The 22,502-nt window shown below is 44.7% G+C and overlaps 2 protein-coding genes across 4 annotated transcripts in view; both read left to right on the top strand.

Moving 5' to 3' along the window:
• mta1 (metastasis associated 1) overlaps nucleotides 1-8,858 on the top strand; it is a 44,084-nt gene extending 35,226 nt beyond the window's left edge. For all 3 annotated transcript variants that reach the window (XM_021573861.3, XM_090210940.1, XM_090210941.1), the window contains 9 exons: nucleotides 1,193-1,381; nucleotides 2,267-2,400; nucleotides 2,836-3,026; nucleotides 3,442-3,593; nucleotides 3,773-3,962; nucleotides 4,232-4,321; nucleotides 4,511-4,666; nucleotides 7,767-7,909; nucleotides 8,143-8,858. In XM_021573861.3, the coding sequence (XP_021429536.1) occupies nucleotides 1,193-1,381; nucleotides 2,267-2,400; nucleotides 2,836-3,026; nucleotides 3,442-3,593; nucleotides 3,773-3,962; nucleotides 4,232-4,321; nucleotides 4,511-4,666; nucleotides 7,767-7,870 (1,206 nt within the window). In that variant the 3' untranslated portion in view covers nucleotides 7,871-7,909; nucleotides 8,143-8,858. The remainder of the gene's footprint in view (nucleotides 1-1,192; nucleotides 1,382-2,266; nucleotides 2,401-2,835; nucleotides 3,027-3,441; nucleotides 3,594-3,772; nucleotides 3,963-4,231; nucleotides 4,322-4,510; nucleotides 4,667-7,766; nucleotides 7,910-8,142) is intronic.
• A 1,389-nt stretch (nucleotides 8,859-10,247) lies between these two features.
• On the top strand, nucleotides 10,248-22,291 carry tmem229b (transmembrane protein 229B). Its single transcript, XM_021573860.3, has 2 exons — nucleotides 10,248-10,507; nucleotides 20,843-22,291. Exon 2 carries the CDS (start codon nucleotides 21,051-21,053, stop codon nucleotides 21,600-21,602), a length of 552 nt encoding a protein of 183 aa, XP_021429535.3. The 5' UTR covers nucleotides 10,248-10,507; nucleotides 20,843-21,050; the 3' UTR covers nucleotides 21,603-22,291.
• The last annotated feature ends 211 nt before the right edge of the window (nucleotides 22,292-22,502 follow it).

The following is a 22,502-nucleotide window of genomic DNA, read 5'->3' as shown; positions in this document are numbered from 1 at the left end:
CACACACATTGCCCACTTCCCTAGGTAGGGTCAGGCCAGAGTTGAGTGCTGTTAGCCCAGGGGTATGCTGGGAGCTACAGTAGAAGGTGTGTATGTGAGCTTGTTTGTGTGTGTTCGCTTGCCATAGTGTGAGGATCAGTAACGAGCAGGCTTCAGCCTGCCCCAGACGCCACACGTTCCGGCCCACTTCTGCACCTCATATATAAAACATGAAACGCAGGCCTCCGAGCTACAGCTTTCAGAGTACACACATCCATGAACACATGCGCACAACACACATCCTCTCAGACTCGCCAATAGAGACGCTCACACGAAGTCAAGTGACAAGATAACAGCCCATCCACTTCTGTTTTTTGACTATGCTTTGTTCCTTACATTTGATGGCTTTGACAAGCAGAATAATGGGGACCCTTTGCTTGAATTGTATGTTACGAGGGTGGGTTTTGTTTGCTGGGTGTATGTGGAAAAACCAGGGTTGTGTTCATTAGGGCACACCGTAAACCAGGGTTGTGTTCATTAGGGCACACAGTTCTCTCTTAATTCAAAGACTCAATCATGGACACTCTTACTGACAGTTGTGGCTGCTTTGCGTGATGTATTGTTGTCTCTACCTTCTTGCCCTTTGTGCTGTTGTCTGTGCCCAATAATGTTTGTACCATGTTTTGCGCTGCTACCATGTTGTGTTGCTGCCATGTTATGTGTTGCTGCCTCGCTATGTTGTCCTAGGTTTCTGTTTGTTGTGTTGTCTGTCTTGTTGTGGGGCGGCAGGGTAGTCTGGTGGTTAGAGCGTTGGACTAGTAACCGAAAGGTTTTATGTTCAAATCCCCGAGCTGACAAGGTACAAATCTGTCGTTCTGCCCCTGAACAGGCAGTTAACCTACTGTTCCTAGGCCATCATTGAAAATAATAATTTATTCTTAACTGACTTGCCTAGAAGGTAAAATATATTTATATTGCATTTCTTTATTTATTTTAATCCCAGGCCCCCGTCCCCGCAGGAGGCCTTTTGGTAGGCCGTCATTGTAAATAAGAATTTGTTCTTAACTGACTTGCCTCAATAATGTTAAATAGAATTTTAAAAAACGCACAGAAGTGTTTCATATTGAACCAGTACAGATGGTACCTCCCCAGTTATGATGCGTTTCTTCTGTTTTGTGCCTACCGAACACTACCCCCCCTCTCCTCTCCCCAGTTCCATGCCATGGACAGCCTGGATAAGACACGTTATGACATGACGCGGGCCATCGCTGCGCTGGTTCCCCAGGGAGGGCCTGTTCTCTGCCGGGACGAGATGGAGGAGTGGAGCGCCTCCGAGGCCAACCTGTTTGAAGAGGCCCTGGAGAAATACGGGAAAGACTTCACAGACATACAACAGGACTTTGTGAGTACAGACCGACGGGTAGCCAGTCAGGAAGGTTCTGCTGCCTTGGCTTGGACTAGCCTCGACAAGGAGGCTCTGATCTACATGGAACCGGCTCAGTTCAAGGCTCACAATATGTATCTCTGGGATGGGCAACTGGTGGCCCGCGGATCAATTTCCCCATGGCAGAATGACTATTACATTAAATTAGTTAGAAAATAGCTAAATCTTTACTCCATGGCAAAATCTGTAGCATTGCAGGAAATGAACTGTAAAACATAAATGTTTTCTCTCTGTTTTCAAGAGGGTAAACATGTTTTGCTCGCAAGGTGGGTGGGGGGCCAATGTTTTTTTATTTTTTTTGTGTGGCCCCCACCCCCATCAAAGCTGCCCATCCTTTGTCTCTAATAGTGAGACACTCAACTCAGAGACTCACAGGCATCCTATTGAGAGCCCAGCATGTCTGCTGTAGCCATAGAGATGGATACTGTATGTCTATCTCTGTCAGCCAGGTGCTGCTGTTGCCCTGAGGGGGAAGAATAAATGAGGTTTCTGCTGTCTTTACACTGTGCCTCATTCTGCCACCTGGTGGTGGGTTAGTCGGTGCACTACTCAGCCCACAGCCACGGGCTGCTGTTAGGGGTGGGGCTTGCTCTCTGGCATCCTGACAATTCAGTTGCCTCTTTCAAACTTTTTTTTTTTTTTTTTTTTTTTTAAGAGCGCAGTGCTCATTTCCCCCTGCCGAAGATCAAAGTATTTGCTTACAAAGATGTAGGAAATGTACTAATGTAGTGCCCTAAAGCATGATGGCGAGGACCGCTTTGCTGTGAGGTGGAAACGGCTCTAAAGCATGACGGTGGGATATCTGTGATGTTGAAACCGCTTGTGTCTCGTCCTCCTCGGCAGCTCCCCTGGAAATCCCTGACCAGTATCATAGAGTACTACTATATGTGGAAGACCACAGACAGATACGTACAGCAGAAACGGTTAAAAGCAGCAGAGGCAGAGAGCAAGTTGAAGCAAGTCTACATCCCCAACTAGTGAGTATCTGTCTGGCTGGCTACTGGGGACTGGGATACTGTGATTTCTTGTCAGGCTCCTACAGCGGGTCCCAATTTGCACCCTGCCGCTAAGTCTTCGGCCTTTGCAGATCGGAATGCTCTGTATAAGTGTAATCGGCAATGGTGGAGAGTCTGCAAACAATGGAGGGATGGTGCCGAAGGGTTAGGGAGATATTTGGGACTGGCTGCAGATGACGGTTCCCACTAGATGGTCAAGCTGCAAAGTTTTTTGGTCTTAATTTAAGGTTCGGGTTAGGCATAAGGTTATCAGTTAGGTTTAAAATCTGATTTTAAGAAGATAAATTGTAGAAATAGGCGGGGTTTATGACTTTGCAACTTGCCCAGATAGTGACGACCGCAGATTATACAGTACGTTGCATCTCTGTCTCTGATCCTCTGCCCACTTCCTCATAGCAACAAGCCCAACCCCAACCAGCTGAGTGTTAACAGTGTAAAGCCTGGAGGTGTGGGAGGCCTGGTGAACGGCTCCGGGGCGGCAGCTGGAGCCGCAGTCGGAGCCGGGGGTTTGCCTGGAGCCCTGGGGGTGATATCAGTTCCCCCAGGACAGACCCCAGGTCTGGGCCGCGCCTGCGAAAGCTGCTACAGTGAGTAACGCCACAACTGTCCTGTTTCCTGGATGATGAAATAAAGACCATGATGATGTTAGAAAAGAGACCAGGAAGTAAACCTGGGAGTCAAGAGTACTCCTAGTACAGATATACAGTACCTCCTGAAGAACCGTGAGAATCACTCTCATCCTAGTATGATCTCTTCCCCATGCTTGGGTAGCAAGGCTCCAAGCCAAGCCTCCATCTCTATTGCTGTTCTTTAACAATGAAGGAGTGGGAGTTTTTAAGACGGGAGAGCGAGGCAAAGCTCAGCTCACGCTGCAGTAGAATCTATTCAGAGCCATTTTAGTAGTGTTAATAAAGTCTTTAATGATTTAAAGACTCACTGAGTCTGTGTGTGGATGTCTCTCGACGTGTGTGTGTGTGTCCTCCTTTCTCTCTGTGCGTGTAGCCACCAGCTCGTACCAGTGGTACTCGTGGGGTCCCCCCAACATGCAGTGTCGTCTGTGTGCCTCCTGCTGGACCTACTGGAAGAAGTATGGAGGACTGAAGATGCCAACCAGACTAGAAGGAGAGCGACCTGGACCCAACCGCAACAACATGGTAAACAACTCAAACTGAGAGATCATGTATTGGATAAAACCATTTTCAAGGATAATGCGAAACTGACCAGAAAACTTCCCAGCCCCTCTGTATAACAACTTTTTGTCTTGGACTCCACTCTTGTCTCTGATTTGTTGTCCATTCTCTTAACAATTTCTCTCTCTTCCCCCACCCGCCAGTCTCCTCACAGTGTTCCCATGCGCCACGGTGGGAGCCCCAAGTTTGCTGTGAAGACGAAACAGGCCTTCTACCTACAGACCACCCAGGTGACACGCGCCGCCCGACGAGTTTGTCAGGACATCATCAGACCGCGCTTCCTCGCCCGACACCCTTACCTCCCTCTCAATACAGCCCAAATCAAACAAGAGTGTGAGTACTGTACCCCTCAACCCCCTACCCTCCTCCTCACCACCCAAAATCAAGGCGTAGCGAGAGTACGACAAGGACCTGGGTCCTGTTCATTAAGGCACCAAACGGACGAAAACTAAGTAAAACAGGGAGGGACTACCTGGAATTGTCCAATAAGAAACGCTCGTTTTATTTTCCTGGTGCAAAATGTTTTGAAAGGTCTCAGTGGCTGTCTTATGTAACGGTCTGCTGAAATGTGGTACATGCATTCTGACTCTGGTGCATTTCAGGTGTGCTGCGGTTGCCAGACGAGCCCAAAAAGCCCTTGCCGCTGAAGCCAGTTGAGAGGAAGCCTCTGGAGTCTGTTGTCCGATATCTAGGTGAGGATCTGTTACGCCCATCTGTAGTCTTTAATTTTCAGTCTGCTAAATGGTATACTGTATTGTCTTGTCTGTTTTAGCCAGTGTTGATTTTGCGATTTAAACTCATATCTTTCCGTTCTCTTCCTTTCTCTCCCACCTGTCTCTTCTCCTGTGTCTTCTGTCCTCCTCCTCTCTCCGGGTCCCCAGAGGCCCACCCGTGTCCTCCCAAACATGACCCCCCGCGTGGCCAGACGGTCACCACGGGTAGCCTGACACCCATCAAGTCCACACCCAACATCCTCAACAACGGCTCGCCCACCATCCTGGGCAAACGCACCTACGAGCAGCACAACGGCATTGATGGTGAGAGACCGAGGTGCGGGAGAGGAGTAGAAAGGGGTTGGAGCCCTTGGGATGTTGATGGAAAACCGTTGTGGTCATTGCTGCACTCCATTGGGGTTTGAGTCGGCACCCCAACGTCTTGTCTTAGCAGCCATCTTTCTTTTTTTTTTTTTTTTTTTTTGCAGACTCCCTTTCTCCACCCCTCCCCCTCATCTCCCTTTGTCTCAATGTAACTGGTTATACATGCCCCTCTTTTTTCGCTCACCAACTTTCCGCCTTTCACTTTCTCTCTCTCCCTTGACAGTTTATTATTTTTGCACCATCTGTCTCCGTCGCTCTCTCCTTTACCCCCTCTTCTTCTCTTGCACCGTTCTCTTCTTTTTGTTTGTTCTGCTCTCTCCGTGTCTCTCTCTTTGTCTCTGTACATCCATCTCAGTAGGCTGTAGTGAAGGCTGGTTTCTTTCTCTGTGGTGTATATCGCTCTAGGCTACGACGGGTGTTGTCATGGTAACGGTGCGGTAGCCAGGACCTATCTGAGACCAGAGGGGTGGTGTGGTTCGCTGGGACCTCGCTCCCTAATAAGCCTTCTCTCCTGGACCACAGCAGGGCTAGTCCACACTCACTAGGGACTATGTCCATGATCAGGAAGGAGGGGGCACCTGTCAATGTGTGTGTTACATAGAGATAGAAGGAGAAACGTGGAGGGGGAAGATGTGGAGCGTAACGGCGGGAGGGAGGGAGCTATAGTGTCTTCCGTGTCTTCTAATACAAGGTCTCCCAAACTCAGTCCTGCCCCTCCCTGGGTGCACATTTTGGTTTTGGCCCTAGCACCACACTTCTGATTCAAATAAGCAAAGCTTGATGCTGAGTTGGTTATTTGAATCGTGTGTAGTGCTAGGGCATTAAACCAAAACGTGCACCCAGGGAGGAGCAGGACTGAGTTTGGGTAACCCTGCAGTGCTGCTGGTGTCTACAGACATCTTCTCTGGGTTTGGACAGGAGACAAGACTCCTAGAATACAGTTGAAGTGGGAAGTTTACATACACGTATGTTGGAGTCATTAAAACTCATTTTTCAACCACTCCACACATTTCTTGTTAACAAAATATAGTATTGGCAAGTCGGTTAGGACATCTACTTTGTGTATGACACAAGTAATTTTTACAACAATTGTTTATAGACAGATTATTTCACTTATAATTCACTGTATCACAATTCCAGTGGGTCAGAAGTTTACATATACTAAGTTGACTGTGCTTTTTAAACAGCTTGGAAAATTCCAGAAAATGATGTCGTGGCTTTAAAAGCTTCTGATAGGCTAATTGACATCATTTGAGTCAATTGGAGGTGTACCTGTGGATGTATTTCAAGGCCTTCAAACTCAGTGCCTCTTTGCTTGACATCATGGGAAAATCAAAAGAAATCAGCCAAGACCTCAAAGAAATTGTAGACCTATACAAGTCTGGTTCATCCTTGGGTGCAATTTCCAAACGCCTGAAGGTACCACGTTCATCTGTACAAACAATAGTACGCCAGTATAAACACCATGGGACCACGCAGCCGTGTTGTGGGCAGAACTGAAAAATTGAAAGGCAATGTTACCAAATGCTAATTGAGTGTATGTAAACTTCTGACCCACTGAGAATGTGGTGAAAGAAATAAAAGCTGAAATAAATCATTCTCTCTACTATTATTCTGACATTTCAAGTTCTTAAAATAAAGTGGTGATCCTAACTGACCTAAGGAAGGGAATTTGAACTAGGATTAAATGTCAGGAATTGTGAAAAACTGAGTTTAAATGAAGTTGGCTATGGTGCATGTAAACTTCTGACTTCAACTGTATGTGCTGTCTGTCTGAACGCCACTTCATGACTCATTTTCATTTAGGAAAATTAATTGATCTGTCCTCTGGTTACGCACACGTTACGGACTGCACAACTACATTATTAACATGAATATGCTACAGCAAGTTTCCATCAATCTCATTGATATGCTGTATAGATCAGTTTGATTATAGCCCTGTTCACACAATTGTCTGATATCTAATAAGACACCCTTCTGTCTGGAGTGGGGGTCAGGGTTTGGGACAGGAGATGTGTCACTGGGTGGAGTGGATCTCCTGCTGCAGGGCAGATGAACATGCATTACTACAGAAGACCAACAGAGGGCAGGAGAGGTCAGACATGAACATGCATTACTACAGAAGACCAACAGAGGGCAGGAGAGGTCAGACATGAACATGCATTACTACAGAAGACCAACAGGGGGCAGGAGAGGTCAGGCATGAACATGCAGTACTACAGAAGATCAACGGGGCAGTAGAGGTAACCTTTTAACTCTGCTGCTCCATCAGCATCAGTCGCTCAGTGCTGAAGGCAGCGCAAAGGCTTTACAATAGACTAGAATCTTGATTCTGTCTGCTAGCCATGGGCACGGGTATTAGAATATTTCAGTATCCGAGCAGACGTTAGTATTCCATTACTTGCAAGAGTATCCACAAAAGGCTTTGTCTAAAGTGAAATGATGTATATGACATTGCTACATAGTCTGCAAGGATAGACCATTACATTAGACATTTTAATAAAGCAGTTTTATGACAGTTTTTATGAGCGTGCCCTATTAACAAAAAGATGTACCGGTAGCCTACGCACTTCACACTTGTAGCGTGTTATTGTCTGTCAATCAAAGCGGCAGTACAGTCAGAGGCTCTGTGTGTAGCAAGTGAAGTGGGAGATTTCTAATCAATGCAAAATGGAATTTAAAATGATGGGATTCGGTTGGCGAAATGAGGGAGTAGGCTACAATTACAACGATCAACCAACTGCTATATGATGATTTAATATGGAGTTGTTGTAGACTAGGACAGGGAGCGCAGCAAAATAGCCTCAATTAGCCTCGTTACGTTAGCTAGCTATCTTCTTCACATCGATTTGATGCAGTCGAGACCACCACTACCCGATGAGAGAACCTGTTGCAGCAACACGTTTGTCTAACTAGCGCACGTTTGGCTACTCGGTCTCTCTGTGCGTTCCAAAAATCCTGATATTTAAATGGTGCAATAATTTCACATGCCCTTCCCTAGTGTCTGTGACTGTATTAATATCCATCTTTCCTCTGCCAGGTATGAAGCCCAAAGCCCCTCAGTGGGATATCATGGCCAAGAGGACTGCTGAGCCAGGCCGGACCACCTCTGCCCCTATGCAGCAGGTACATGAGCTGGACTGACTGACCACAGCAGGAACCTCACTACAACCTTTACACAAGGTAGGACACCTCTCGTTCAAGGATTCATTTGTTGGCTGATTGATTTGGTGTATTTGTTATTTCACTGACTTTCATCTTTTAAGATGTCCTGTCGATTTTTATGGGCTCATAAGATACTAGATATTCCAAAAGTAATGCCTTTACATTGTTAAATAGTACTTTGTGTTCTGAAGTAGAATCATATAGTGGAGTATAAGAGATGAAGTCTAAACCCTCTTGTTTTCTTACCCCAGGTAAATGAAACGGGGAATGTATTTTTCCACATCCAGAGATGGAGTTGGGGGGATTTGAGTGGAGGAGAGCTGACAGCCGCAGCACCATCATTGATTGTCCATCATCTCACCCAATCGGCACGAGCCTGCAAAACTGTCAAAGACCAATGGACCAATTGTTTTTGGGAATAGAAGGAGTGGCTCTAAGGCTTTGGCCTATCAGAAGACTTCCTGACTCTACAGGACTGTGTTTATTACTTAACCTTGTTATTACTGTCGTCATTGTAATTATAATTATTATTTTTTTGTTTTTTTTTACCAACTATAACCCGACAGCTTATCAGTTTAATTGTTAATTAAAAAAACGATAACTTAAAAGTTTCATGACAACTTCTTGGCGTTGTTGCGTGGAAAACCCCTGTGGAAAAGGGTGAAAGAACGACTGTATTGTAATATAAAGCCATTTGCAATTTTTTTTTTTTTTACATGTTTATTAAATACACAACAATGAGAATTAATTTCAATGACATAAGAATAATTCCTTGGTTGTTATTGTTTATTCTTTTGAAAGCTTCTAGAGTTTTCTGATTCTGTTTTTTTGTGAGCAGGCCCGACCCTATTTGGCCCGAGAGGTTTAACTTATTGAGAAAAACTGAAACATGCTGTTTTTTCTACCTTTTTCACAAGTAATGCATCTATGCTTCAATGATGTAATTAAAAAGATGATTGATTTTTTATTTATTTTTTCTTGTGTGGGATTACTGTTCTGGTTGTGGAACACCTTGGTTTGTCCCAAAATTTTGGCACCCTAAATTTTACATAGTGCAGTCCTTTTGACCATAGGGCTCAGGGTTCTGGGCAAAAGTCATGCACAATAGAAATCGTTATAGTAGAGTTACTCCCAAGTAAAGATTCTATAAGATATGTTTTTGGGTAGTTGGCTAGTGCTAGTCGGCTGTACCTGTGCCAAAACTCCAGTATTTCTCATTCTATAGGTTGGCCTCAATATTATTTTTAAGTGGTGAGCCAACATCTTTTCACCACTTTTATTGCCATGATGAATCAACGTTTTTTTTCTCGTGGTGTCTTGTACCTCTGCAGCAGACACCATGAGCAATGTATTTAAAACATCGAATCAGAATAAAACCAAACTATCGAATCGCAGTACATCGTGATGCATATAGAATGGCAGTCACCGGAAGCTGGTGAGGGGAGGATGACTCCTAATTGCGGCAATGGAGTGAATGGAATGGCATCAAACACGTTTGATACCATATCAATAAGCTGTTCCAGCCATTACTATGAGCCCGTCCTCCCCAATTAATGTGCCACCAACCACCTGTGATTACAATACATTGTATTCCACCTAAGTATTTTGATATCTTATTGTGAGGTCCCTGGCAATTCCCAGTCCTACTATAGGGGTGTATATAGGGACTATATTGAATCTGATCTTTTGCCTTCCAATTTATACCGTACCACCTCCATATGTGGATCTCAATCCTGATACAAACCCAATCTGCCATATGCAACCTCTGATTGGGCGCTGAGATCTTTTTTTAATTTTTTTTTTTTACTGTTTTACAACTGCAGTGGTTTGGCCCTGCCCACTCCCTCTAAAAGTGCTTAGAGGTCACAGAGGTTCTGTCAATGACGGACCGTTTTAGAGACAAGGCTCTATATCATGTTCAGGGTATGGGTCCATTTCATTTCTAATGGAAACTCCCATTCCTGAGCGGTTTCTCTGGTCAATGCTTATGGTGACTGGAGTTCAGTGTGGCTCAGTTGGTAAGCGCGTCGCAATAGAAATACCAAGATAGTGAGTTCAATTCCCAAAGGTATTACATATAACGGTGCTTAAGTTATGCACTCTGACACTGTGTTTTGTATGTCCCCACTGTCAAGAGAAACTGTTTTCCTGGGGTATAAAGGCCTGGGTCCTCTTCAAACAGGCCCACTGTAGCAAAGCGTTTAGCTATGGAAGATTGAAACTAAAACCTGTTCATACTGGACAAGTTCAGGTAGCACTGTACCTCTGCTTTTTAAAACGTTTCTCCCTACTGAACATGACCCAGCTCTGAATTCTGCCAGAGCTCAATAAAACCCACTACTCACTGAGGTGAAGAAAGAGTTAATGAAAGATGCAAGAACAGCAGGAGTAGGGACCGTTCTGTCTGTCTCTGAGCATGTGCTGCTGTCCTGGCTGATACTGCAGTGAAGGAAAATGTGTCAATTTTCATTGGACAGTAGTCCCCTCCGGAATGGTGAATGAGCCTGTAACTGACGGTCAGACGATGTCCTGTTTGCGGATGGTGATTCTTCACATTGACCGTTGGTCCTGAGGTGCATTCCCGTGGAATCTACAACCGTGGGCGACAATCTCCCGGTAAGATGTGCGGGTTGATATAATTTTTGTTCCACTTTACTGCCTACTTGAAACAGCACAGGACAGGGGTTAGACAGGCTGTATTTTGGTCATCCTGACATAGGAATACAGTTGATTAAATTCATTGTTTTTTTTTTTTACTATGCTGCCCCACTTGACGCGCTGTCCATGGGGAGGACAATATGAATAGCACATATTTCCCGCGGTTATAACAGTTTTCGCATTTCCCATTATTTGTATGTGTTTCCTATAATATTAGCCATTTTTATGCTCACTGATACATGTGAAAAATGTGTACTATTGGCATAGGCTACTGTAGGATAGCCTAATATAAATGCAGCCCAAGCCATCACATGAGCAATCAATATTTCATTTGGGGGGAGTAGGCAAGGCATTGCCTAGGGCTGGCACAATTACCATATAACCGTATAACCGAAGGTTATGGATGAGAAGTCATGAACTAGAAAAATTAAGCATTCGGTTGAGTCCGTTTCTGCGGTAACTTGGACCCCTAACAACGTGATGAAACTTTGTTGCTCCTTAATGAAATGTAGAATGTTAATTCAAATGATGTGTTATCTGATGTGACTCATGCAATGGAATGTATTTGTAATGTCAGTTGAGTTGAATCAACAAATCACAGCACATATTGATGGGTACACTTCCTGCTTTTACTTTCTGCTTTGCTCCAATGGGTACACTCGCAATAGCCGCCAGACGAGTGTCCACTCATTATGCTATCATTGATTTGAATGGGAGTGCCTGTTCTATTCGTTTTATTTACAGTGCATACTGAAAGTATTCAAACCCCTTGACTTTTTCCCCATTTTGTTACGTTACAGCCTTTTTCTAAAACACACACCTCTACATAAGGTCCCACAGTTGACTGTGCATGTCAGAGCAAAAACCAAGCCATGAGGTCGAAGGACTTGTCCGTTGAGCTCCAGGACAGGATTGTGTTGAGGCACAGATCTGGGGAAGGGTACCAAAAAATGTCTGCAGCATTGAAGGTCCCAAAAAACACTGTAGTCTTCATCATTCTTAAATGGAAGAAGCTTGGAACCACCAAAACTCTTCCTAGAGCTGGCCAAACTGAGCAATCGGAGAAGGGCCTTGGTCAAGGAGGTGACCAAGAACCCGATGGTCACTCTGACAGAGCACCAGAGTTCCTCTGTGGAGATGGGAGAACCTTCCAGAAGGACAACCATCTCTGCAGCACTCTACCAATCAGGTGGCCAGACGGGAGACACTCCTCAGTAAAAGGCACATGACAGCCCACTTGGAGTTTGCCTAAAGGACTCTTCAGACAATGAGAATAAAGATTCTCTGGTCTGATGAAACCAAGATTGAACTCTTTGGCCTGAATGCCAAGCATCATGTCTGGAGAAAACCTGGCACCATCCCTACGGTGAAGCATGGTGGTGGCAGAATCATGCTGTGGAGATGTTTTTCAGCAGCAGGGACTGGGAGAAGAGTCAGGATTGAGGGAAAGATGAACAGACAAAGTACAGAGAGATCCTTGATGAAAATCTCCAGAGTGCTCTTGATCTCAGACTGGGGCGAAGGTTCGCCTTCCAACAAGACAACGACCCTAAGCACCCTTTAAAGACAATGCAGGAGTGGCTTCCGGACGAGTCTCTGAATGACCTTGAGTGGCCCAGCCAGAGCCCGGACTTGAACCCGATCGAACATCTCTGGAGAGACCTGACAATACCTGAACAGCGACTCTCCCCATCCAGCCTGACAGGGATTGACAGGATCTGCAGAGAAGAATGGGGGAAACTTCCCAAATACAGGTGTACTAAGCTTGTAGCGTCGTACCCAAGAAGACTCGAGGCTGTAATCGCTACCAAAGGTGCTTCAATAAAGTACTGAGTAAAAGGTCTGAATACTTATGTAAATATAATATTTAAGTTTTAAATGTTTTATACATTTGCGAAAATGTATAAAGAACAGTTTTTGCTTTGTCATTATGGGGAATTGTGTGTAGATTGGTGAGGGCGGAAAACAATTGCAATCCATTTTAGAATATGTCTGTAACGTAATAAAATGTGGAAAAAGTCAAGGGGTCTGAATACTTTCCGAATGCACTGTATATGGCGGCACATGCAGTCGGGAGTGGAGGAGAGGAGAGGAGATAATGTGTCAAAAAATCTAATAAAAAGGATTATTACTGGCCAATTACTGTCCTCCAATATTCCATGACTGTCACAGTCCTATATGGCATCAACATTTCTCCCACTATCAGTGGGGTTGCCGCAGTGAGGTTATTTGAGGTTGTCACAGTTTCAAAAGTGAGAGAGAGGGGCATCCCCCAAATTAGTATCTCTATGGGGCAGCCGTCACAGTGATTCTGCAGTAACGGTAACTCCTCTCTTGGGCCTGCACAAGGAGTCGCAGCCAACCTGCAAGCCTTATTTACACACCCTGTTCCCTGTGTATTTTGATAAAGGGAAATCATTATTCACTCCAGATATGCATATGTGAATCTACTAAAGAGTTAACAAAATCTTAACAAAGTCTTCTCCTCTCAATTTGAGCATACAGATTCCTAATCCCAGGGACATGACAAAGATGTCCGGGATTAACTCCACATCTCCAGGGTCTTTCATTAAAATTGAGAGAATTAAAGAAAGACCACAGATTGTACTTTTCTGTAAATCATTGAATTACAGATTTAACTTGGATACAGACAACACAGTAGGCCTACCATGTAAGAGAAAAACCCATCCACATTTTTGCATCTACCTATGGAATCTTCATAATGCTTTTTGATATACCTCCAGGGGATCGGTGTCCCTCCCACGGGACGGTTAAGCTAACGTAGGCTAATGTGATCAGCATGAGGTTGTAAGTAACAAAAAAAAAGTTCCAGGACAGACATATCCGATATAGATTAACAAGAATTCAAGCTTTCTGCCTATCTGCACTGTCCGATTTACAGTAGCTATTACAGTGAAGGAATACCATGCTATTGTTTGAAGAGAGTGCACAGTTATGAACTAGAAAGTTATTAATAAACCAAATAGGCACATTTGGGCAGTCTTGATACAACATTTTGAACAGATATGGAATGGTTCATTGGATCTGTCGAAAACTTTGCACATACACATTTTGGTCCTCCTCACCTTCAACGGAAGAAAACCATTACAGAACCACCCACCAACCAAGGACCAAGCGGCGTGGTAACAGGCAGCAGCAGGAGAGGCAGCAGCAGCAGCAGGAGAGGCAGCACTATTTAGAGACATGGACTTGGGAGGAGATCCTAGACGGGAAAGGACCCTGGGCACAGCCAGGAGAATATCGCCGCCCCAAAGAAGAGCTGGAGGCAGCGAAGGCGGAGAGGCGCTGGTATGACGAGGCAGCACGGCGGCGCGGATGGAAGCCCGAGACACAACCCCAAAAGTCTCCCGCCTGTCCAGAGCCGCCGCCAGAGTCTCCCGCCTGTCCAGAGCCGCCAGAGTCTCCCGCCTGTCCAGAGCCGCCAGAGTCTCCCGCCTGTCCAGAGCCGCCAGAGTCTCCCGCCTGTCCAGAGCCGCCAGAGTCTCCTGCCTGTCCAGAGCCGCCAGAGTCTCCCGCCTGTCCAGAGCCGCCAGAGTCTCCCGCCTGTCCAGAGCCGCCAGAGTCTCCCGCCTGTCCAGAGCCGCCAGAGCCTCCCGCCTGTCCAGAGCCGCCAGTCAGCCAGGATCCGCCAGGCCATTCAGCCAGGATCGGCCAGAGCCGTCAACCAGCCTGAGCTATCTCTCGGTCCTGAGCTGCCTCTCGGTCTTGAGCTGCCCCTCGGTCCTGAGCTGCCCCTGAATAGTTTACTTAATTTCAGTTTGTCACGTTCTGACCATAGTTCTTTTGTGTTTTCTTTGTTTTAGGGTTGGTCAGAACGTGAGCTGAGTGGGCATTCTATGTTGTATGTCTAGTTTGTCTATTTCTATGTTTGACCTGATATGGTTCTCAATCAGAGGCAGGTGTTAGTCATTGTCAGGAGAATAATCAAACTTAAAGAAGGGGCGGGCATAGAAATAGCACACATAGAAGAGATATTTAATTTTATTTTTTATTTAACTAGGCAAGTCAGTTAAGAACACATTCTTATTTTCAATGACACCTTAGGAACGGTGTGTTAACTGCCTTGTTCAGGGGCAGAACGACAGATTTTTACCTTGTCAGCTCAGGGATTTGATCTTGCAACCTTTTGGTTACTAGTAAAAACGCTCTAACCGCTTGGATACTTGCTGCCCTGATATAAAGCTTCTTAGACTTGCTTTCAATGAGTGACAGATCTATAACACACATTTCTATGTGCATTTGGGTGGGCTGCCCAAAAAGTGACATATTGCAGCTTTAAATATTAGCCACCATGGTAGGCCTACTTAATCAGTTATTTCCACCTTAGTGTTAGTTTCCTTACATTTTGCATCATTACATTACATCTTTGGTTTACCTTTCAAAGAAAACATGAAAGGAACTTGTCAAGTTTGTGCGGTTGTTCCTGAGGATCCCTAGCAATAGTAGATCACAGTTGTGCAATCATTTTGGACAGGTAGCACATTTAAGTCATTATGGGAACGCAGACCATACGTAGCAGTTTAAACCTTTAAACCTGCCTACTGGAGCGTTATAGGAGCATTTTAATCCCTCGCTGAATCTTTCTCTCTCTGTTCCATCAGCATCACCCGGTTCTTTTTATATAATCCACCCAGCAATTTTCTCCCAGTGGATGACTCTCACAGTCAGACTGACCTGATCACCAGTTCATTCCTTCTGCATCACATCTCTGTTGGTGCGTAGTAGTATGTATTAGAGCAGATATTAGTGCTATTTTTGGCCTGTTCTTACACCCTCTGAGCCCAATGTACAGAAGCAGGTAGGGGTCCCAGGTGGCAGTGGGACTCAGAGTGGGGGCAGTGCCAAGACCCAGTAGGCAGTCCAGAAGTAATTGCTTATGAGCTATCTTTCCTATTGATCTGGACCTATAACCCAACACCTCATGCCAGGCAGCACACAAATAGAATAACAAGAACAGATCATCATGATCAATAAAAAGCAGTGAGAAGCCATTAAACTGTCCATTGATGCCAGGGAAGGAGCAATACCAAAACTGACATGACAACTGGGAGGTGGGGAGGTGGGAGAGGACCAGTGGTGTAAAGTACTTAATTAAGTAAAAAAATACTTGAAAGTAGTTTTTACTCCATACATTTTCCCTGATACCTAAAAGTACACGTTACATTTTGAATGCTTAGCAGGACAGGAAAATGGTCTAATTCACACACTTATCAAGAGAACACCCCTGGTGATCCCTACTGCCTCTGATCTAGCTAAACACATGCTGAGTTTGTAAATGATGTCTGAGTGTTGGAGCGTGCCCCTTGCTATCTGTAAATTAGAAAAACAAGAAAATGGTGCTGCCTGGTTTGCTTAGTATAAGGAATTTTAAAATGATTTATACTTTTACTTTTGATACGTAAGTGTATTTTAGCAATTCCATTTTACTTTTGATTCTTACGAATATTTAAAACCAAATATTGTTTTGACCTTTAGTCGAATAGGATTTTCATCAAATTTACTGGGGGACTTCCACTTTTACTTGAGACATTTTCTATTAAGGTATCATTACTTTTACTCAAGTATGACAATTTGGTACTTTTTCTACCACTGGAGAGGACCTACAACAAAAACATCATCATCATCATCATCAACAACAACAACACCCAACAGTTCCAGCTCACCACAGTGCCTTGCAAAAGTATTCATCCCCCTTGGCATTTTTCCTATTTTGTTACATTACAACCTGGAATTTCAATAGATTTTTATTTGGATTTCATGTAATGGACATACACAAAATAGTCCAAATTGGTGAAATGAAAAAAATAACTTGTTTCAAAAAATAAAATGGTGCGTGCATATGTATTCACCCCCTTTGCAATGAAGCCCCTAAGTAAGACCTGGTGCAACCAATTACCTTCAGAAGTCACATAATTAGTTAAATTAAGCCCTCCTGTGTGCAATCTAAGTGGCACATGATCTGTCACATGATCTCAGTATATTTACACCTGTTCTAAAAGGCCCCAGAGTCTGCAACACCACTGAGCAAGCAGCACCATGAAGACCAAGGAGCTCTCCAAACAGGTCAGGGACAAAGTTGTGGAGAAGTACAGATCAGGGTTAGGTTATAAAAAATATTCCAAACTTTGAACATCTCCACGGAGCACCATTAAATCCATTATAAAAAAATGGAAAGAAAATAATAATATGGAACCACAACAAACCTGCCAAGCGAGGGCTGCCTACCAAAACTCACGGCCCAGGCAAGGAGGGTATTAATCGGTGAGGCAACAAAGAGACCAACCCTGAAGGAGCTGCAAAGCTCCACAGCGGAGTTTGGAGTATCTGTCCATAGGACCACTTTAAGCCGTAGGCACCACAGAGCTGGGCTTTATGGAAGAGTGGCCAGAAAAAAAGCCATTGCTTAAAGAAAAAAATAAGCAAACACGTTTGGTGTTCGCCAAAGTGCATGTGGGAGACTCCCCAAACATATGGAAGAAGGTACTCTGGTCAGAATAGTTATGCATGCTCAATTTCTAGATTGTTTCACAATAAAAAAATGTTTTGCATCTTCAAAGTGGTAGGCATGTTGTGTAAATCAAATGATACAAACCTCCCAAAAAATCAATTTAATTCCAAGTTGTAAGGTGACGAAATAGGAAAAATGCCAAGGGGGTGAATACTTTCGCAAGCCACTGTATGTCACGATTTAGCTCTGGGTCAAGCTGGGCTACAGAGGCATGCTAAAGGGTGTTTGGGTGTGGGTCAGGTGACACTGTGGTGGTAGGGACGCTATGAATGTTTTAGAGGCAGCAGGAGACAGATGGGGAGGGAGGGAACGGGGGCTATGGGGTGAGAGAGGGGGAGAGAGGGGAACTAGAAGGAGCTCAGGGGAATTCAAGGGAGCAGGAGTTAGGATCCAGTGGGGCAAGACAGGGTGAGAGAGGGAGGCAGAAAGAATGTGAAGGTGAGGGAAACAGGGTTGCGACAGGTCAGTCCAGTCTCCTGGCCCATTTGTTCCTTGTTAGGAAAATCCTCATTAGCCTGGCTCGCTGCCCACTTCGCTGAGCCCCCATCTGCTCTTCAAGCCAGTTCTTACTGTACATGGTCACACTCACAACCTCTCTCTGATAGGATTTAATTGTACTATTGTATTACGGTTGGATGTATAATCTTCAAATCAAAATCTAATTTTATTTTGTCACATGTGCCGAATACAACCTTACAGTGAAATGCTTACTATCAAGCCCTTAACCAACAATGCTTTCAGAAGTTAAGAAAAAAAGATAAATAAGTAAAAAAATAGACAAAAGTAACAAATAATTAAACAGCAGCAGTAAGATAACAATAGCAAGGCTATATACAGGGGTCACCGGTACAGAGTCAATGGTTAGTCGAGGTAATTGAGGTAATATGTACATGTAGGTAGAGATATTAAAGTGACTATGTGACCATGCATAGATAATTAACAGAGTAGCAGCGGTGTAAACTAGGGGTCTGGTTAGCCCTTTGATTAGCTGTTCAGGAGTCTTATGGCTTGGGGATAGAGGCTGTTAAAGAAGCCTCTTGGACCTAGACTTGGCGCTCCGGTACCACTTGCCGTGCGGTAGCAGAGAGAACAGTCTATGACTAGGGTGGCTGGAGTCTTTGACAATTTTTAGGGCCTTCTTCTGACACCGCCTGGTATAGAGGTCCTGGATAGCAGGAAGCTTGGCCCCAGTGATGTACTGGGGCGTACGCACTACCTTCTGTAGTGTCTTGCGGTCAGAGGCCGAGCAGTTGCCGTACCAGGCAGTGATGCAACCATTCAGGATGCTCTCGATGGTGCAGCTGTAGAACCTTTTGAGGATCTGAGGACCAATGCTAAATCTTTTCAGTCTCCTGAGGGGGAATAGGCTTTGTCGTGCCCGCTTCACGACTGTCTTAGTGTGTTTGGACCATGATAGTTTGTTGGTGATGTGGACACCAAGGAACTTGAAGCTCTCAACCTGCTCCACTTCAGCCCAGTCGATGAGAATGGGGGCGTGCTCGGTCCTCTTTTTCCTGTAATCCACAATCATCCCCTTTGACGATTGTGAACTACAATCTTGACTATTATGAAACAATTGTCTCCTTTTACTTACTAATATTTACAGAACTATATATACACTGAGTATGCCAAACATTAGGAATACCTTCCTAATATCAGAACAGCCTCAATTCATTTTGGCATGGACTCTACAAGGTGTCAAAAGCGTTCCACAGGGATGCTGGCCTATGTTAACTCCAATGTTTCCCACAGTTGTGTCAAGATGTCCTTTGGGTGGCGGACCATTCTTGATACACACAGGAAACTGTTGAGTGTGAAAAACCCAGCAGCGTTGCAGCTCTGCACACAAGCCAGTGCGCCTGGCACCTACTACCATACCCCAGTCAAAGGCACTTAAATCAATAAGGGATCATAGCTTTGACCTGGATTCACCTGGTCAGTCTATGTCATGGAAAGAGCAGATCCTCTTGCTGTTTTGTACACTCAGTGTTTCTTTTTTAGTGACTGTTAGAGCTGAACGTTTTTGACCTCTTGTAAACTGGTTCCATTTTCCAATGTGCCTGTGCCAGTCAGTAGGCCTATGCAGTGGAATCAAACAGATTCAGACATACTGTAAATACTATAGAATCTTGATATACTTTAGGCTTTCTGTCAAAACCAATGGGGCCTGGGGACGAGGTTATATACAATGACGGAGTGGTTGAGAGATGGCATCCCTGCTAGGGCCTCCTGACACTTGATACCAGTGGTGCTTACTGCCTGTGTCTGGCCTTGCACCCGTTATTTATATAGTCATTGGTCTGACCTGGGGATTTACACTGCAGAAAGCAAGGGCACATTATGCACACAGATCATGGGGGGGCTGTTCTAACTCTCTCTACATGGGATAGCATTGTGTTAGTCTGACCTCCGATACCACTTGTGATGTAATGGCATTGTGTGGCTGATACAACATTCCGATTGCTGAGGAGTGAAGTTTTCTCTAGTTACAGATCCACGACAAATCCTAACCTTAACCACTGGTGGGGGAAATGCGAAACTGACCCAAGATCAGGCTCTAGAGGCCACTTCAACCTACTCCTTTATGATCAGTCGTTGATTCTCACGGGTTCTAATATTGCAAACGGACATGGAAAGAAATGCAAGCTGACGTTAATTCAAATGTCAAGTGGTCAGTGTAAGACCTTGTACCAGCAGCCAACAATGTTGGAAGGGATATCTAAGAGGCCTCAAGTCATCTGAAGGTTAATCATTAGCAGTCTGTGTAGTTTCCACATACTCTTAGAAAAAAGGGCTCCAAAACAGTTATTTGCAGAGGGATAGGGTTCTGTTTTGATCAGAAGATCCCTTTTTGGAAGGTAAAGGGTTCTACCTAGAACCTTTAACATCCTGAGAACCGTTTTTGGGAGAAAGGGTTCTTTGATGATTCTTTAGAAGGCAAGAAGGGTTCTACATAGAATCATATCTAATATTTCCTAGCATGCTCTATTGCAGGGAGATTTTCAGAATTGTTTATTTTACTATAATATCAGTATTTTTGCATGTACATTGATGGTTGATACATTTGTATGCTACACAAAGATAAGTAACACAGTTTTCTAAACGAATCCAATCTGTTGGATTTATTGCACCCGTTACTGAGGTGGATGTCCCAGTTTAAATTATTGGGTTAGTCTCAGTATTCAATCTTCCCTACTCTGGCAGCCATTCGGAGTGCAGGTTGCGGTTGATTAACAATTCCACCTGTTGGATATCCCAGTTCTGTCTGGCTTCCTATTGGAATTACACATCCCTTTACAAGCCAGCAGGCTTAGGTTATAAATAGGCCCTAAAAAAAAAGTCCTTATGATATTAAAGGCTAATAAGGCTGGTGGAACTCTTCCGTAGAGGGTTCTGGGAAGAACCGTCCAAAGATAAAAGGGTTCTCGGTAGAACCCTTCATAGAGGGTTCTAGGCAGAAGCCTTCATAGAGGTTTCTAGGTAGAACTATGTACAGGTCGTTCTTTGAAGAACCCTATATAGAGTGCTCTAGATAGAACCCTATGCAAAGGGTTCCCCTATAGGGACAATTTAAAGAGGCCTGTATGGTTCGACTTAGCACCTTGTTTTTCTCTCTAAGAGTGTAGTATTGCCCTTATGAAGCACTTCCCTTTGCCCCACATGCATACGGTAGGCATTTGACGTAGCAGAGGTACTCCAGCTGCCTATCTCGTTCTATAACACCAAACTGACTAACTCACTTTTCTGTCCTTTCTCCCTTACAGACCTACGCTTCTCCTCCACTAGATAAAGAGCGAGGGGCGGTCACCATGGTGTAACGGGTGTCGTTGAACTAGACCTACAGTATGGCACGCCAAACCAACCATTAGACCAAGAGGAAATCCTCGTGGTCTGAGGGTGACATTTGGGCCTCCGTCTCTCAGGCAGGACTGCCTTATCACGAGGGCGTAATTCCAAATCGCGTCCACCGCAATGGCAACCCCGGCACCCCCACCAGTGCCTCTGACGGTCCTGTCTCGCTGGTACCTGTACGCCATCCACGGCTACTTCTGCGAGGTCATGTTCACCGCCGCCTGGGAGTTCGTGGTCAACCGCAACTGGAAGTTTCCTGGTGTGACCAGTGTATGGGCTCTGCTAATCTACGGGACCTGCATCCTCATCGTGGAGCACATGTACCTGGCCCTCCGAGCTCTCCGCTGCCCCGTGCTGCTGCGATGCCTCATCTATACCCTATGGACGTATATCTGGGAGTTCGGTACAGGGCTGTTGTTGACCCAGTTCGACGCCTGTCCCTGGGATTATTCCCATTTTCAGTATAACTTTATGGGGTTGATCACAGCGGAGTACGCCCTGCCCTGGTTTTGTGCATCTTTCATGACGGAGCGACTGGTTATACGCAACACACTGCGGTTACGGATGGACAGGGACAGGGTGGAAGGGGACCAGTCGGATGAAGGCGGGGGAGGAGGAAGGAAAGTGTGGGGCGAACAAAGAGAAGCCAACTGCTATCTTAAATCGGACTGATCAAAGAACAAGGGCATTTCCTCATTTGGGGAAAGTCCGTCCTCCACCCTCGCACCTCCGCCCTCTCTCTTCTGTTACCTGGAAACCAATAAGTGGTCTCTTGGTCGAGGAGTGTGTCAACTTGTTAGTAGAAAAATGGTAGCCTCCTTTTGGCAAGGAAGCACAAGTGTATCATACCTGAGTCCTTTGAGGAAGAGTTTTGAAATCTGCCATACCCGCTTTGAATCAGCAAAAAGGAGAAAATCATACAAACATTTAAAAACGATATGCTACTTATCCTTTTATCTACAAAATGTCTTGCACGACTGGCTACAGTTGTTTTGATCACTTTATACATTTATTTGGGGATTCCACCCTTTAAAAGTCATTTGCTTGATGACTCATGATTGGAGAAGGAGAGTCTCATTTCACACAAGCCCATTTTCATCCACATTCCCTCTCCTCGCCACCTCTCCACGATTACCTTGAACCTTTTTCAAAAGGAGGCCAGAGAGGCTGGAGGAGGGAGGACACAGGAGTTGAGCATATCCAATTGAGGAAAGGCCACTCAATCTGAATCACTCTGGAATCACACTCAAGCACTAAAACATTGTATGGAAATGTATAACACGTTTTTTTTTAAACGAAATACACAAGTACTGTATTTCTGTATAGCTTCAAAAGCAATCTGAATAAGGTGCTATATGCAATATGTTCATAATTGATTGTCATGGAGAATGATTTTCTACAGTTAGTGATAACCCACAATATTTGGAAATGCAATGAGGGAGGTGTTTACCCCAAAGGTTCTGTATGCACTGCAGTCTGTTTACTCATAAGCTATTTGCCTATTGAGAAATTAGGTCTCAGGTAACTTACTCAACAAATTGTGTGCTATTTCTACTGTATATCTGTTCGAAT

Source organism: Oncorhynchus mykiss, chromosome 19, assembly GCF_057628025.1.
Source record: "Oncorhynchus mykiss isolate SJ-2025 chromosome 19, ASM5762802v1, whole genome shotgun sequence".
Classification (NCBI taxonomy): Eukaryota; Metazoa; Chordata; class Actinopteri; order Salmoniformes; family Salmonidae; genus Oncorhynchus; species Oncorhynchus mykiss.
This window is presented reverse-complemented; position numbering and strand designations above follow the sequence as displayed.